This window comes from Nipponia nippon, unplaced genomic scaffold (assembly GCF_047370975.1).
Source record: "Nipponia nippon isolate SJK-2023a ecotype South Korea unplaced genomic scaffold, ASM4737097v1 scaffold_6, whole genome shotgun sequence".
Classification (NCBI taxonomy): domain Eukaryota; kingdom Metazoa; phylum Chordata; class Aves; order Pelecaniformes; family Threskiornithidae; genus Nipponia; species Nipponia nippon.
This window is the reverse complement of record NW_028262380.1, coordinates 14,423,093-14,441,818: the sequence shown is the minus strand read 5'-3', so window position 1 is coordinate 14,441,818 and position 18,726 is coordinate 14,423,093. Positions and strand designations below refer to the sequence as shown.

The window sequence follows — 18,726 nt, the reverse complement described above, 5'->3', positions numbered from 1 at the left end:
ATAATATTTGAGAAAACACAGACTTTGTCATGAGACTGTGCCATTAAGTCTACAAGTATACGAGCAAATGAGCCAGAAAAGTAATCAATTTTCTCCTGAAAGACAAATTATCAGAAAGCACTTTTAAAGACAGGCTTGGAAAAATGGATCACTTACTTAATATATGGGAATAAAAATGTTGTCAGAATCATAGTAATTGCTAGCAGTGTGGCTGTGTGGTAGTTTTTCTGCTTTCAGTCATTCAAAGTCCACTGAAAATTCATCCTATTTGTCTGAAATTTTTTAGGCCTCAAACAAATGTTTGTGAAGGGTCACTCATTGTCTCAAAAGTTACCTCCTGCAGTGGTCTTTCTTAGAATAAGTTCACCAAACCTTTGTCTACAAGATTTGGAGAAGTATCGTTGCTCCGGGGTTAGGGAGCAGAGCTGGGACATGACACTGCTGAGCTGAGGAACTAATCGCAGTCTTCCACTACCCAAGGGTATGGTGGTAAAGGCAGAAAGATGGCAATATATACAGATGGAGAAAAACTCTTTTTAAAAGACATTTACACTGAAAAGATGAGTGACAAGAGTGACATGGTGCAGCAAGAGAAATCCGAACTGGATATAAGCACAAAGTCTCTTCAAAACTCAATGAGTGGCTAGAACACGCTTCTTGGAAAGGCTGTGGAATTTCCATCCTTGGAGATTTTCAAAACTGTCCTGGACAAGGCCCAGGGCACCTAACCTAAATTTGAAATCAGCCCTGCTTCAAGCAGGAGGCTGGACTTGTTGGCATCCAGAGAGCCCTGCCATCCAAAATTCTACACATCTGTCTTAATGTTCAATGAACACTACTCAATCACAATGTAAAAAGACGTGTATCTCATGTGACTGTGGGCCATATGCAAACCCTGGCTGTAAGCTCTTCACTCCTCGTCTAGAGGAACACAAAATAGTCTAAACAGTAAGAACTCTTTCTAATTTAGTAGATGACCACCAACATTTAATCACATGGTTTCTTTGCCATACCAGAGAAGACACCATGATTAAAGATAAGAAAAATATCCACAGTTATTACCATAACCCACACCTCAAACAACCTCATCCTCTGTTAGCATGTGCAAAATCACAGGAAGAAATAAAGACGCTTCCTTTAGAGGGAGCAATGCATTGGTAGATTAGAGCCAGATGAAGGAGTAAAAGAGAAGCTGCTCTAAGGCAAACCATCTCAAATGACCAGGACTCACAAACAACTTGAACAGTTCGAAAGAGCATTGATCAATAACCTGTAGTTTGCGCATGTAAAAATAGATTAATGAGCTTTATTTCATGAGGAGAAAGCAAAGTGTATAGTAAAACAAGAAACAGCAGTTATTTGGTTTGCATTTTGCTTTTTTATGTTTAGTTCATTACTGTTTTTTGCTACCTGCCTGGTGCATGGTTGTGTAGCTCATGATGAGCTGAGCCAAATGCTGTGGCAGTGCACATGGGGGTGATGAGCAGCTGTTTTTCAGGTCAGAGAGGGTTTGTGGGCTTATCTCCATTCACCAGAGAGTGGTGGTGAATGGAGCCAAATCCAGTTGGCGGCTGGTCACGAGTGGTGTTCCCCAGGGCTCAGTACTGGGGCCAGTCCTGTTCAGTATCTTCATTGATGACCTGGATGAGGGGATTGAGTGCACCCTCAGTAAGTTTGCAGATGACACCAAGTTGGGTGGAAGTGTCGATCTGCTGGAGGGTAGGAAGGCCCTGCAGAGGGACCTGGACAGGCTGGACTGATGGGCCGGGGCCAACTGTATGAGATTTAACAAGGCTGAGTGCCGGGTCCTGCACTTCGGTCGCAACAACCCCATGCAATGCTACAGGCTGGGGGAGGAGTGGCTGGAGAGCTGCTTGGCAGAAAAGGACCTGGGAGTGTTGGTTGACAGCCACCTGAACATGAGCCAGCAGTGTGCTCAGGTGGCCAAGAGGGCCAATGGCATCCTGGCTTGTATCAAGAATAGTGTGGCCAGCAGTACCAGGGAGGTGACAGTGCCCCTGTACTCGGCACTGGTGAGGCCGCACCTCGAGTACTGTGTTCAGTTTTGGGCCCCTCACTACAAGAAGGACATTGAGGTGCTGGAGCGTGTCCAGAGGAGGGCAACGAAGTTGGTGAAGGGTCTAGAGCACATGTCTTATGAGGAGTGGCTGAGGGAGCTGCGGCTGTTTAGTTTGGAGAAGAGGAGGCTGAGGGGAGACCTTATTGCTCTCTACAACTACCTGAAAGGAGGTTGTAGTGAGGTGGGGGTCAGCTTCTTCTCCCTAGTAACAAGCGATAGGACGAGAGGAAACGGCCTCAAGCTGCACCAGGGGAGGTTTAGGTTAGACATTAGGAAAAACTTCTTCACTGAGAGGGTGGTCAAGCATTGGCACAGGCTGCCCAGGGAAGTGGTTGAGTCTCCATCCCTGGAGGTATTTAAAGAACGGATAGATACGGTGCTTGAAGACATGGTATAGATGGACTTGGCAGTAATAGGTTAATGGTTGGACTCGATGATCTTAAGGGTCTTTTCCAACCTTAATGATTCTATGATTCTATGATCTCCTCAATGTCCTGGAGGGAGAAAAAACTTTTCCTCTGTGTGTGGATGAATACTAAACTGTCTCTAATTGACAAGCCTTAGCTGGTTAGGAGCTAATATTAATTGGTGTTGGTTATATGAATATATACTATGCGGATAAGTCTGTAACGTGTCTCTTACTACCTTTGTTGAGACAGAAATTCCTGGCATCTTTCAACTTCATTTCAGGCTATTTTTTATTTAGTCATTCTTCTTAATTGTCCCCTTTGGTCACATCAGAGCTAAATAGAATTTGAGAAGGTACATCAAATAAGCATAAACAACTTAATTCTTTATAGTTGAGTTTTCCTGTTCTCAAAAGCTTTTTTACATGAATTTTTGTGCCTTTATGAAGAAATAAAGGAAGTTATCATCCTTTGTTCTTAACAGCATTTGGAGAAATGACTCTTGACTTTCTGAGTTTGGAAATAAATGTATTTCCATTTCTTTGCAACAATAGACTTCTATTAAATATTTCGCAAGCACAAATTGCAAATCCTGATAACCAATGCATATCCATTTTCCAAAAGGACAAAAGAAATCTATAGAAATGTAAGCAAAACAGACATTATGAAGGAACATTTCCAACATTCCTTCATAACACTTTCATACTTATATTTACAAAGTTGATAAATCTCGGGGGTTTGTCTCTTGAGGCTTGTGCTTGGCTGGCAGAACACACAGACTTGACATTACTTTGATTAGCTTGAACATCTCATTTTATAAAATACGTAATTCAAAGATAAGTATTTGCTATTCTCAGTCACAGTGGGTATAATATTTTTCAGTGTATCTTTTCAGCACAGGCAGGTTTGTAATGATTTGATATACGAATGAACAAAATTGCTATTTTTGGCACCCATATTATGCTATAACCTATACCTATACCAGCCTATGCTATACCTATATTATATTCCACCATACTTATACCAGGGAGTTTTGAACCTATGTTTTTCTTCAGTTTCTCTGATAACTGATACATATTGCTTGTCGTGTTACATACAGACTACCAAATGATCTTTTTTTTCTTGTTCAGTTTTTTACTTCTTTCAAGTGAATAAGTGTAATAAGGTTGTGTGCTATATTTTGCAGTACATTTTGCTTTATAAAGAAAAGACAAAATGCTGATTTTCTTTCCCAGCAAAATATAAATCCCATTGTATATAAACTCTGCTTGTACAAATTACAAGCCAGTTGGATATGGGATCCTAGTTACTTCGAATAAGAATCTTAGTAAAAGTTATATTATCAGCACTTAGGTACCTGGTGACTTCCTTACACTGTGTGTCATGCACAGAGTACAAAAGAGTTTTCTCTGCCCCAAAAAGCTTTGAGGACAAGCAGAAGAATTAGGAAAGCTCCTGGAGCAGTGCTTGCATTGGAAGGGTGAGAGGGCAGTGCAGCTGGGCAGCCACATCCCCATTTCACCCTGCCTCACCTGCAGCTGTGTTTGCTGTGCCTTATCTAGTCTTGTGAGTGTGCTGCCGCAACCCTTTCACCTCATATTTCCTAGAGAGACTCTAATAGCATTTTCCATTGTTCTCTTTCCAGGGGCAGTTTTGATGCATTCTTATTTTGTGCAAGCCTTAAGAGCTCCACAGAAACCAGTCTTGTCTCAGTATGCTCATGACATTCACTGGGCATCTTTGTTATGCAAATACAGCTGCAGCATTGGTTTCCTCTGTTTAGCAATGTAGCAAGACGACTCCTTCAAATTAGGAGTCATGTAGAACTATACATAATGTAAAAACAGAGTAAGTCAGTAACTATTTTGCTGGTAAAATTTTTTTCCTTTATATGAAAGCCAAGCAGAGTCATCTGTGGTAACATGATGCTTCACATTGGTTTTCCAGCAGAAAGCAGGTCTTCATTCAAAAGCTTGTCTATAAGTAAAGGTCTCAGTTTTCAGCTTTGGTGTACCTTCCAAAAAGGGTCCCCCAGCCTTTGGGATCCACAGCTTACTGGCATAGTTTCCTAGGAGATTGCTATAGCATTGGCAGTCTACTGCTTCTGGAAATGTTGTGAGATAAAGATTCTAGGAGACCTGGAGATCCCTGGAAACATCAGAGCTTCCAGCCATGAGAGCCTGATTTGGGGTAGGGGCTCTGACATTTGCACTCCTTTGTGAAGTTTGAAGTCTACTTTTGAACAATCTTTCCTACAGAGAGGAAACTCTCATTGACAAACAGGGTTAGTGCTAACTTGGGTAATTCAAACCCCATCTGACCACTCAAGACTGCAGCACCAGTGAAGCACTGTAAGTGGAGCTGACTGTTCCCAGAGAAGCCGGTACATTCACACAACACTGCACAGGGGTGCTAGCTTGGGTTCAGGAAGCCAGACTAGCCTAAATAGACCAGCCTCATGCTTTGCCAGAGGTAATAAATTCTGCTTTCACAAAAGGGGTAACACCGCAGTGCCACAACTAACCTTGTGTCTGGGTGAGGTGGTTTCTTTGGACCTAGCTCAGACATCTCCATGAGATTGCACTAGGCAGTCCAGACGCATCCACAGGATATCTCTGAAGGAGACCAGTCTGACCAGTTAATGAGGGTCAAACAATTAGCTGCCTGCTCTCTCTTGGACAAGCTGAATTGGCTTATGGAAGTTTTCCCTGTTGGGATCTGTCTGTATTGGAAAGGTTCCTCAAGGTTTTGCTAATCCAGGCCAAGGTTGAGCAGCTCTGCAACAGGAATTAAGAAAGGGTCACAGAGGGAACCTGCAAGGTATGGAGGCAAGGCAAGGCCAGTTCTTCCCAAGCCCTTGGCATTCCTTGCTTTGACTGCAAAGTTAGGAACCAATGCACAATTATAGTTCTCTGCTTTGCACTGTTTTGGGACATCTACATCTACACTGGGAAAATCTACATCACTAGGGGCTTCATGTCACTAAAAAAATTACCTTCTCCCTTTAACGTTACCAGGGGAAAACTGGAAAAAGACCCTTCTTTAAATTTCTAATTAGGAGCTAACAAGCCTTAATCTTTTATCATATTCAGTACAGAGCAGAGGTGTTATCTGAACGTCTGAACTGTGCATATCTTCCTTTAATTGATTACCTCAGATTTATGAAGTTTGGTTTGGGCTTAATGATGAAATTTTTCTAACGTGTTTTTACTCTTAAATATAAAATATCCATCATGATGTCCTTTTCCCCAGGTAATACATATGAAACAAGAACTCTGTAGGGTGGGTGGCTCATCTGGCAAGATTTCAACAAAAAATTACCCTAGCTAACTAAGATGAAGGAATGCAAAGGGAAAAAATGATCGTAATAATTCATCTGTAACTGCTTTTGTGAAGAGACAGAGATAAAAATAATAAATACAAATATGATATAAATACAAAAAATAGATATTATTAAAACAAATATACATATATAAATATGGAAACAGATATAACTTATTCAGAAAGTGCTTTGTTTAAATTTGTTTCCATGGAAGATTTTGTTCAATGGTAGTTTATCTTCCAGTCTGAAGATAATCAAAAATCCAATTTGCTGTTGCTAGGGGCATTATTATTTTGTCTTAATTTGGTGAAAGCTGATTCTAATGCATTAAAAGTTTTCTTCAAGCAACAGAAAGCAGAGACTAGATCTGTAATTAGAACAGTTTTCCTATGACTGGTTCATGACACTATTTAAGAAACAAACAAAAAAAGAAACAAAAAAAGAAAATTTACTCCAAGTCATTTACTCTTTCATTTCAAGGAGGATTAAAATTTTGCCTTTACAGTAATTTAGTAACGTATTATTAACATTCAATATCAGTCACAATGCCATAATTCATTCAGTAGGTATTTCTCAGTTACCTGGTTAACATAAAAATCTGAAACAAGCTCTGATTTTACTTCAAAAACCAATCAGCGCTTTTATATGTCATTCGCCTTTGAGCAGATAAGAAGCTTACAAAAGTAAAATTACAGTGCTTACTCAAAAAACTAATCTCCACTGGGTTAATTTGCCACCAACCCCTCCCCAACCCGCAGCAATATTTTCAAAGATTCATTTTTCCTGTGGCCAATATTTCATTTGCTGTCAATTTCAATTCTTAGACTAATAAATCAAAAACATTTATTTCTTGAAATATTGAAAAAGCAAGAAGCTGAAAGGGAATACTTCATTTCTTGTGTAAAGAAAGAATACTGGATTTGTAAAAGGGAGACAAACAGAGGGCACGACTGCTTGTGACCATGATGCATGAAACCGGTCAGGAGCTGGTACACCAAGTCCTGTGAGTCCTTAACGCAGAGCAGGAACAGCAGCGTTTGGTACCCAGCTGCACAGTGGGACCTGGAGCAACTGCTGCTCTGCATTCAGTGGCTTAAAAATTTGTAGCTGCAGGAGCTACTTAGTGGAGTGGCCATCAGCTCCAGAGACCTTCTGCTATTTGCCATGTCCAAGCTCTCCTCTAGGTCACAGACACATAATTTCACAGTGATGAACTCATTTACCCTTCAGAAAATCTCTTGCAATGGTCTTGGTTGCAGCACCTTTAATTGCACTGTGATCTGATCCAGATAGTCAGAGAAATGGCATCCATGCAGATTTGACCCAACTGGTTCGACTGTGCAGGGAAAACACCATTATCCATGGCCATATGCATGTGATTAGCAGAATGATGTGTGTAAGGTGTGATATAATTTAGAGCAGGTGAAAAAGTCTGCTGATACAAAAAGTCATGCTGATACATGATGATGGGTGAACATATCCGTCTACACCATCTGTTCTTTCAAGCTTGGCCTATACAGCTTATATCTTAACTACACCGATATAACAACAACCCTTCTGACAGGATCAGCAGAGTTACCACCGATATATATCAATAAAAATGAAAGAAAAATCTTGCTCCAAGTGAAAGAGGAAGGCACCGGAGAGGATACACAGAGCTCCTCAAGAGCTGTGTCTCATTGTGCATCATTCTAGCTTCAATAAAACTGGCCTGTGCCCCATTCATGGGTCATGACAGATTCAGGAAGGCTGATGATGAGTGCAAACATTAGCCATACTTCTGAATCTCTGCAGGTTTGGGTTTTTTTTGTCTGTTTGGGTTCAAAACATTTTGTTCTAGGGGTAGAGTAATCTCTGAAAACCTTATAGCTCTGTTTGCAGGGATTCTGCTTATCTGAGAAGCAAGGTGTAGTAGCAGGAGACCAGTCATTCACTAACAGGTCTGACAGGTCCCCGGACAAAACCCATCTCTCATCATCCCGGCCTGGATTCCCAGAGGTGCTAAATGGAGTTCCAGAAAGTCCTGGAGCAGTGAATGGGTGGAGGCTGGTTGAGTCCTGGAGGAAAGCTTTATATATCTCCACACTGTTCTTTGCTCCTCCCTGAAAGTCTGCTCTCCGGTGTCTCCCAGGCTAGATATTTGTCTAGTCTGACCTAGTGTGGTTGCTCTTACATTGTTATAGAGTGTGAGCAGAAATAACATGCAACCTTCTGCACCTGACTGTAGACATGCTCTTCTATGCAGAGATAATTATTTCCTGACATAATGAAATGGGATAGAGTACCAGCTCTTTCCAGTTTGACTTTTTGATCTCTCTTAAATCATTCATGATTCACAGATGCACTAAAAGCTTGCTTGGGAGACAACAGAGGACCACCACTCCCTACTCACAAGCACAGGAAACCAGAGTGCATCAGCAAAACCACATTTGGAGTGAAAACCCAGTTCCATCAAGTGTTATCATTCACCTGGATGTGGACAAGATTTCACATTTATTTCTGGATTGTTCTGATGGCTCTTTTATCTAGACTAAACACTCATGCGTACACTTTGAAACACACTCATTAGTTTCTCAGAAATGGGAATAGTCGTTCAACTTAAAAGCAAGTTCACAGCAGTCATTCTTTACCCTGCCTTCACCCTCTGCCTCGTGGTAGCTGAATCACAGAAGAAATGACTCAGGACACTTTCCTTCTCAAGACCAGAGGTGCATCAGAACCATTTTTACTGACATGTAATCATATGATTCTAGACACCAGGAGAGCTCCTTAGTCCGAGACTAGACACAATATTTCACTTATACATTTAACTGGAGATTTTAATCTGTAACTTTTCTTTTTGGATTTTTTCTTATATAAAAAGGAACCAGACAAAATCTACACTTTAGTCAAGCAGTAACTGAAGGAAAAAATAACATCTCTCATTACATCTGCTCAATGCTACAACTACTTCATTTAAAATAATAGCAGTGTCAAAAAAGAAAAAAAAATCTTACACATAACTACGTATTTTCCTTTTGCAATTGCTCCAGGATCAGTAATGCACAACATTCAGAGTAACTTGAGTATAATTGAAGCCTTCTCTTTTTTAACATGTGTGTTATGAAATTCTGAGTCCCTGGAGGTAAGCAGACACCATGTGTCACCTACTTTAGTATTTTGCTTCAGAGATTTGACTTATTGAGAAGTAAGCTTAATGCAAATAAAATGGCTTTCCCCTCCTGGCATTTGGCAGGCATACAGAAATGCAACAGAAGAGCACAGTACCTAGAGACACATGCTTCTCAGAACTGTGTTCAGAAAGAATAGAAAGTATTTAAATTCAAAACGAACCATCTGTGACAACCCCTAAGCAGTGCCTCATTTCAGAAAGGGCAAGCCTGGGAATGAAAGTGAAACTCTACGTAACTGTCAATTAAAATAATCTAATATAGACTTTTCTGCCTTTGGAGGGAGGGTGGGCAAAGATTTTCTGGAAGCCCACTCTTTTTCATTTCTTTAGCATATATTTTATAGTTCAGGAGAACTGAATCACATCTGCAGCCAACATATATTACTCACCTCATGGGAGAAAACGTGATGGAAGAGGCACTATCATTGCGGATCACCTCTCAGCAGTTCATATCCACAACTGGTATAAGCTAATATAACTTCACATCAAAATTAATTCTAAAACAATTTCTAAGAGAAGAGTGATTTTGTATTAGAAATAAGGTATTCACTGTTCCCCATTTGGGAAATCTAAAATACTATATCCTAGACAGTTCCGTTCAGAAATGAAAACCAGAGTTTCTGCCCGTTTACTCAGATCAGAAATAAACAGAGCAATGGCAGCATAGCCAAGGTAAGTAGAAACACATGGAAATTCCTGCTTGCCCAGGCACTGTATATACACTGTACATTGGCTGGCTACACCTTTGGATTTACAGGATTTAAATCAGATCAGAATTTGGTCTTCAGAGTATTCAACAGGCAGTTCTGGGAAAGGGTCCAGAAGAATTCAGTCAGTAACCATGAAGACTGTCATTTTATAAGATATAAGTTGCAGACTGAAAAAATATGTATTGTTAGGCACTAAAATTACAGTTTTATTTCTTATTGAATTTAGAGCTACACTCAAGCTATAGAAAATACTCAGCTAATAGAACATTGTGTATATTTACTGAATCTGGAAAATACCCCTGGGACAGCAGCTCTCAATCCTGCCAGGATACTTTCCATAGGCACTGAGCTACAGTTGTGCATGTGTGAATACCAAGTGTGTTTCAAGGCCTTCCATTTTATTGCGCTCTTTAGTAAACCATTTTGTCAACTGAATGGGTATATGGTTATTTAAAAATGTATAAACCAGAAAGGTATTTTAAATACAGTTTTATCAACATTCAGGTGTTAATCTATGGTTAAAACAATCAAGACGGTAGTACAGCAGCAGTTCAAGCTCTGCTTACCTTCAATACACAGAGAGTCCCACCACAGTCAAAGTTTGGTTGCAGGACTGGACCACAGCAGTAAGAAATCAGTGTATGCCTTTTGAGCAAATGATGGAGTTGCCATGAACAGATCTACTCATGGCGAGGTGCCCCAGGGCACGGCTGTGGCTGTGTCACTGACCCTGACATCTCAGCTGTAACTCTTTCTTCCAGGTATTCCTTTCAAGATGAAGAAGACATGTTCATGGTGGTTGATCTCTTACTTGGAGGCGATCTGCGTTACCATTTGCAACAGAACGTCCACTTTAATGAAGGAACTGTTAAGCTGTACATTTGTGAGCTGGCGCTTTCCCTGGATTATTTGCAGAGATACCACATCATTCACAGGTGAGTGAATTTCATTTGAGGGATGGGCTGCTTTTTTCTGGCAGAACAGAAGAATTTTATCACTTATCTGATTACATGGTTCTGTTTATTCAAAATCTCTGAAAAATTTTCATTGTTATCCAAGGGTGGAATTTGGCTCTGAAAAGGTTTTTTTAAGTGTTTTCCTTCTGCGCTCAGCCATTCAGTAGCTCCATATCCTTCTCAATCTACCCTTTCTTGTTTTTATCTCATACTATGATGTATGATTTTTACTATGGTCTTTAAATGCTAAATACAACCCATAAATACCTCCTGTCTGCTTTTAATTTATTTTTAGTTCTCCAGTGCCCCAATGTTCCTGAACACAAAAACATTGTAATCCAGTGCAACAACTTCACACAACAGCATCAGGGAAAGGTCACAAAACCAAAGGCTGAGAATAAAGAATAATTTGTTTACTTGAAGAATCTGCATGAAGGTCAGAAGGAGGAAGAGAGGTGGGGAAATAAGAGAAATAGTAGAAATAAATTGGAACAGTGACAGATGGCACATACTTTTGCACTTCTTCGATTACAACAATTTGTTATTTTTATTGTCTTACAGCGGGCAATCATAGTATTTGTGTCAAAAAAGGTGTCAAGCATCAGGGTCTGTTTGTTTTCCTTAAACAGTTTGGCATTTAACTGAAGCAGCGGGGCAACTTCTCTTTTTATGTTAACACAGCAGCTGTGAAATTATAAAATGATGGGCTTGGGCCTCTATTTTACTCTTTTTGGGCTACATTCAGGATATTCCTCCCTGATTTACAGTGGTCTGAATACAAAAATAATTAGTTGTGTGTGTTACGAAGCTGGATGTGAGTTTCAGAGACCAAACTAAAATAAGTTGTGCCATAGATCTTCCAGTGTCCAGTATAAATAAATTCCTCCGAATATATTAATTGAGAGTTTACATCCCATCCACCTACCAGAACTGCCTCATGATTTTGCAATAAAGAACCAATTAGAAGTATGATCTGACTTTCCGAAGAGGGAGAGTCTGTATGAATTCTCTCTGATCTGAGGTGCAGTTGTAGATGGGTGTCCTGTATTACTGAAACTGCACAAGACAAAATTCAAGTAAACATTGCAACAGTCATTTTGCTTGCAATTAAAACTCCCACAAATGTTGCAAGCAATTTCTGAAATTTTGTATCTTTAGCACTGTTATTATTTTAGTACATTTCCATGTATTTTGGATATGTTTTGCTTTCTCAGTGAATGTTTTAGAAGTGGATCTCAAAATTTTGGCTGACCTTTGTTTCTATGACTTAAGGAACGTTCTTGGTGAAAAATAAATTCATGAGCGTTTTTCTCACCCTCATTTTAATGACGAGACATTTTATGCAAATAGGCTGTCAAAACATTCATGAGAGAATTCAGTTTGTAATCAAAACTTGTATTTTGCTACAAGCCTGTGACTTAAAAAGTGTTTCACAGAAAAGTCTGTGAAAGGTGGCAGATGTCTTGAGAGAATGAAGGACTGGATTGAAGCCATTGTGGTTGTTCATAGCTTTTTGTGACAGTGTCTGCATTGCCACAGTCCAACTGTGAAATTGGGCAAGACACTTTGTTCTTTTCTGTATTATTTCATCATGACTAGTAAGCACTTGATTTTACTTAATTTTCTCTTTTGCACTGGTTGTAGTATAGAGTAACACCACTGGTTTCAACACTTGTTGATTTTCACCAAGGCAGGGGAAGGCATGGGGGTCTGGAGCTGGTTGTTGGCTCCATCTGGGGGCAAGTGTTGGGGTTTGGTTTTTACTTTCACTCTACACCAAAAGTTCTCACAAAACCAAATATGTCAAAGTACCTGTTTCTTAGCCTGTGGCGGGTCTCACTGGCTGGTTAGCTAGGATTATTGTTTAGGGTATAAAGGAACTGGTTGAGGACTCCACTGTGTTATAGAAGAGATGTTTATTTTGAAGCTGGCAGACCTGAGATATGAGCATGGCTCTCCCACTTCACCGCTTACTGCCCAAATCACCCAACTGTGGCAATAGGACCCTTTCGTCTCTCATCTTCCCACCAATTACTGTAAAATCCCAAATGATCCACATGCCAGTGAACATGTTATTCAGGCAGGAGAGTCCCAGCACATTCTGCCTTCTGCCTCACCGCCACCTGGAACAGCACTCTGTGAGACGGGTCTTCAGCTGCCATGAATCTCTGTAGCATGGCTGGCAATGCTGATTTAAATTGGCTCAGGAGCTGAGCCAGCAGTGATGCACAGTGAGATGTGTAGCCATTACTTTACCATTGCAAGCACACCATCTTAGTCAGAGATGAAACCAATGAGCTGGTTGGTGCTTATACTTCATGGTAGTAGACCTCAGCAATATCATTGCAACCAAGTCCTTCCAGCCAGCATTCACATGCTAGCGTACAAAATTGTATTAGATCTTTCACTTTTAAATGAGTGTATTGGCAGCAAAAGGGGAAAAAAAAAGGTTAGTGAGTCACAGAGCCATTGAGAGAGCCCCTTACTAAATTTTGTCTGTGCTACAAAGAAAGAATAGTTGAATGATTCATCAGACTGGGTAGGTGGATTTTCCAATTGCAGTATTATAAAGAGCTGAATGTATGATGTGTGAGTCAGGAACTTAACTCCTCCTCAATATTTACAGTTGTGTATGAAATGTGTTCAGGTTTCCATTACTATTGCATCCGGCAACATGACAGAATGTTTTTTTCAAGATTAACCTGCAGCCCCAGGAGTTTGCTATAAAAGGAAGTGGTAATGAAGGAGGTGGGAATTATCAGGCATGTATGAATGGATGTACAAGTGTCCAGATCAGTGTTATGCCAGTTCCCCTTGGAGATGCCATACGATGCCTCTGCATTTGCTGATGTGGTTAGCATTGCATACTTTGAATGTTGCAATCATTTCAGGAATACAAGTATTGTTTCTGCTGGGACAACTTTAACCATAAACAGTGTAAAAACCACTGCTGTTCTTGTGTGTTTATGAAACTTGTCATTTTTATTAATCACATCCATGTATATAGAACTATATTTGTCATGCACAATCCTGCAATAGCGGATTTACTTATTATGGCCCAATAATGAATGCTGCACTGTGTGTCTCGCAGCTCTATTGTAAATGTTTGCGTTTACATAGATGTTCAGATAGAACTATAAAAACTTTAAAAAGAAAAGCTATAAGTTTCAAGCTATGATCTGAAGACTATTCTGGACAAATTTTTCACTTAACTTACACAGCAGCTAACTTAATATTGAGATATCTCTAAATTGTTGGTCACAGGTAATGGCTACATCACAAAACCGTATTTCTCCAGAGCCCTGCTGTAATAATATTTTATCCACATTTTGTAAATGAAAAATTAATTCTTTAAAAGTTGGATGAGTGGTATTTATTATAGACCCTTGGATCCAGTACACACAGAAAGACTTCTGACAATTCACATGGTCTCATTCATTCTCAAATGTTGGATCGAATCCGGCATTCTGCATTAGCGGACATCAAGTTTCAAGATGGTATGACTAAACACATTCTTTCCAGCACTGCTTGTATAATACCAGTGAATAATGAGTTGGACAAAAGTTTTCCCATCAAAGGCTGAATAAACTTATTTCAGCCATGAGTAATTCAACCTCCTCCTTTCACAAATGTTGCTGTTCATACATTTCAATAAAGCCACCTGCTTCTTCACCAAAGTAGGCTGCCCATTTTCATTCAGCTAGTTCTTCCAGCAGTAGCTCCAGTGTTGTCTCTCCCAGGATGCTCTTGCAGCTAGAGCCTTGGCTCGGAGCAGCGCTGGCCCTGCGGTGCTGCGGCTGCTGCCCAAGTAACACGGTTGTGCTGATAAAATCACATTTTCTCCTTCTAAGGGGGCAAGTGTTAACTGCATTGCCCTTACAACTTTTCGTCATTGTCTGGCTCCATTGCTTTTCATCTGCTCAGAAAGGAGGCTGGATGTGGCAGATGTCTGGAAAGGAAATTACAATAACCTTCCAGCACAATTTCAGGATACTGGACTAGCTGTTCGATCTGCATGCCCAGGGCTTTTTTATTTCAGTGGGTTTTTTTAATGCAAAACCATTTGTGTGTGTATGTGTACACATATAAGCATAAATATAAATTTTTGGTTGAAGCACAATATGACTGGAATCGGTCCAGCTTGGCAGGTCTGTGCTGCGTGGCTACTGTGATCACCACTCTGTTTTCCACTCCCGCAAGTTCTGCTTCCAATGGAGAGTAGCAGCAGGAGCTATTCCAGCTCCAAACAGCTACTCAGCAGCAGTGCAGGGTGGGCAAAAGCTAATGGAAAATGGTGACAAATCGAGCGTTACATTTTCTTCTGCCAGCTGATCCACTGCAGAGTAAGGGTGTCTTGCTGATACCAGCTAGGCAAGATGTACTCTTCGTTTAGCACTGCTAGGCTGGGCTGTGGTGTAGGAGATTCCTGTTTTTTTCATTACCGTTGGGCCTTTCAAGGTGTCCAGCAGTCTGGTGAAATAAGATAATATGTCTAAATGATTAGACTCTTCTTTAAAATGGGCCTTCCCAGTCTCACTTGTGACACCATACACCAAAAGAACAAACTCTAATTTAAAATGTTCCCGTCATAACACCCTCCATTTAGTATGTAAGCAGTAAATAGGTTTGGAAATTATTTGAAAATGGAGAATTTGCCCTTTATTGTTTCTCACAGATGTCACAGGCAGAATAGTGCCAACTTGAGATTTACCAGGACATATTAAAAGGACACAGCTCCTTACGGATTTCAGTAGTCTTTTTCTTGCTGGTAAGCATGTGCAGATGAAGAAGAAAATGTAGTAGAGTCTGAAGTAGATGAAATGGGAAAAAAATAACCATAATGTGACTACTATTCATAAGCACTATCAAAGATCATGACAGGTCAAGAGGCCTTTCCATTGATTTTTCTTAATTTGGCTTCCCATGTCTCTTCCATGTCTTTGTACTATGTTCTTTAAGCAAAAGCAAGCCTACATTATTTCCAAGGACAAATTGCAGGAACTGAGCAATGAGTTATGTAAGAGAAGCAAATTAGAAAACATATCAAAAGCAGCCAAAAAAGAAACACCATGCAAACCACAAAGCACAGAAAACCTGCTGAATGCTTATGAACCAGCACTAATCAAAAAGAAAGCGATTCACAAATTCTAGGCACAAAAGGTATTTAAATTTCAATTGTGTCCTCAAAAAAAAGAATTAGATATCACAAGATATGAATATGCAGAGAACAAGCCTTTCAAGTTTTGAATGGAGTTCTCTACCTGCAAGAACAAATTAATTTTACTTCTGTTTGGCAACAGTAAAAGAAAAAGTTATTTGATGTACCAGATGACATACTGCAAATAAATGAAGTTGGTTTGGAAACACACTGAGATTTCAATATCCAGAGACTAGATTACTAATGAAGTAAAACTGCCTGTACTGGGGAAGAGACATAGGAAACACTCTGAGATGCATGCTGCTCCATTGGGTGCTCCAGTCCTGCCACTGGCACTGACAGAATCTTTTATTGTGGGCATAGCGTGCTCTCCCTTCACCAGTCAGGTGAAATACCAGAAGACACCTGCCACACCCTCACTCCTTTCACACCCCATTGCTGAGGGATCTTTGTTGCAGTCGGCAGGTGATTGCTTGGTTCCTTACAGTTTTCAGGTGAGTGGATGAAGTTGACCCTTGGCCCTTTCTTTCATTCTCCTTCTTCTCATTATTGCAAAATTGTAAGAATGTGTTTATGCGAAATATTTTGTTTAGCCAAGGAAAAGTTATCTCACAAGCCCTACATCATTTAAAATTTAGGTGTCCGATCAATGTTAGGAGAGGGAAGATCTGAAGTGTAGACCGAGTTTAGCCAACTCTCTTGCATTAGGTGACAAACTTCCAGTGTCCAAAGATAACCTAAATCAACCCCATCCTAAGTGTTTGTTTGTGCCGTAGAGAACAAGTGTCCTTCACCAAAACAAAATAAGTTCTGTGGTTGTAGTTGGTTTTCTTATTGCTTGTTTCTCTGTTTAAAAACAGACACCCAGACAAGTGTATATATGATCTAGATAGAGGAGAGTATGACATGCATCTAGAAGAAAAAGTTATGCATTAATTCTTACTAATTTTTCTATAATGTAACTAGAAAAAATTTCAAACAATTTTATCTGAATTCTAATTTTTACACACTGATTTAAAGGTTTTCCTGAATCCTTTCTCACCTCTTTGTCATCTAGCTGCAACCAACAAAATAAACATGAAAAAGTCTTGTTTTTTCTAAAACTCTAAAATCACAATACCATCACTAGGGCATTGTGGACTTATACATGTCCGACTTGCTCCTACCAGTTGTAGCTCCATACTCCTTACTGCTGGAAAACACAGCTCTCTTGGAGCAAGATAAAGCATTTCCACAGAGGGAATCAGCACTTCATGCTGTTCACGGCTACGTACACAGGAACAGGAGGCAGTGTAGAGAAACTGAGACCCAGGCAAAGTCAGACTCTCTGTCATGTCAGGAGGTACAAATCTTTTTGAAAATGGGCAACAAAAAGCTACTAGGGAATTACCTTGCCATAGAGCTTGCTACTGCAGTGGGTGTGATAGCCAGCATCCTGGAGATGCCAGCAGGTCCGCTGATGCCTGGGCTCAGCACACTCTTTGCTGTGGAGTGTGCTCAAAGGGAACATATAAGGCCCATGTAGAAATTATACACCAGTTTGCCAGTTCCATGCTCTGCATTTCCCACTTTCCAGTCACTGTGGCAGGGCGCACACTGTTGGTTTGACTTTTTCATCTATGTCTGTCTTCCAGAGGGCTTTCTTAAAGCTCATCTTTACATTTGTTCTGGGGTTATAATGACTTGCTTCTATGAATTGCATCTAGTTTCTGCAGAGTGCACCCCTACCTAAATCAGCTGCCATCATCTGTCTGTGTTACTGTTTTTCCCCTCCTTCTGGTTTTCTTTAATAATCCCTTTATATTAACCTACCTTTTAGGAAGAGAAGTCTTATAAAAGCAGTCTTCAGAGCACATAGTATGTATTAAAATACTACATGTCCCTCGTCTCCACAATTTATCACCCTATTGATGGATAATGAAATTAAATGCTATCCTTCCTTCCTTCCCCCACTCCTCAGTATTGAAATTTTGATCATGAATCATTTTCAGAGATTCAGACACTGAAGCCAAAGATGCTGACATAATTGAAGCAGAGCTGTATATTCAGGATTATCTCAGGTCTCCATCCACAAATCTGATCTGTTTTATGCTAGTTTTCTGCTTTGGTATCTTGCTAGTTTCTTTGTGGCCAATGCAGTGTGACTGTTATCAGAGCCATCTTTCTTTCACAGAAATCAGTTACAAATTTCTTGGTTTGCTTTAAAGCTTCAAGTGATTTTAGTATAGTCATCTGGTCCCAACTTATGTATACTAGCAAAGACCACCATATTAATAGCATGTTGATATTGTAATTCTAAATATCATAATCAAGAGTATTAATAACTACATTGAAATAATTTTGAATAAGTAATTAAAATGATTAGGCACTCGTTCTAGAGAAGCATAACAATATCGGCAGTATTAATTGCCTGCTTCATATGACTCTGCATGGTTTACCCTGGTTTTGTGACCCTCCACCCCCCACCTGCCATCCCAGGGTGGTGCTGCTGCCCCGACCTTCCCGTGCCAGCTGGGAGGGGAGGAGAGGCTGAATGAAAGCTCCTCTCACCAGCAAGATCAAATTAGCAATGAAGTGAAGACTTAATTAACAGGGGAGAGAACAAGAGCTAACCACCTCTGATACAACATTGATCCTTTTTTCCAAAGCTTTGCTGTTAATGTTATATTAAAACTATTCTGATATGTTTGCATCTTGGAAGTTCCACAGTGTCATGACTGTATGCAGGCATATTCTCTCCACTGAAGTGGCAGATTTGCATGCAATGTGCTTGAGTCATTTTTTTGTTTGTAGTCAGTGAAGAAATTTAAAATCTTTGATTAAAGTATGTAGATGGAGAGAGGGAATACAGAAATAGACTGTAAACTTCAAGCTGAGCAAAGTATAAACCAATAGCAGCATATGGACAATTGCTTCTTTCT

General features: G+C 40.1%; 1 protein-coding gene across 3 annotated transcripts in view; it reads left to right on the top strand.

Annotated features, from left to right (window-relative positions):
- Positions 1-18,726, top strand: part of STK32B (serine/threonine kinase 32B) — a 178,948-nt gene that overhangs the window by 86,446 nt on the left and 73,776 nt on the right. For all 3 annotated transcript variants that reach the window (XM_087736496.1, XM_087736497.1, XM_087736495.1), the window contains exon 4: positions 10,453-10,626. In XM_087736496.1, the coding sequence (XP_087592622.1) occupies positions 10,453-10,626 (174 nt within the window). The remainder of the gene's footprint in view (positions 1-10,452; positions 10,627-18,726) is intronic.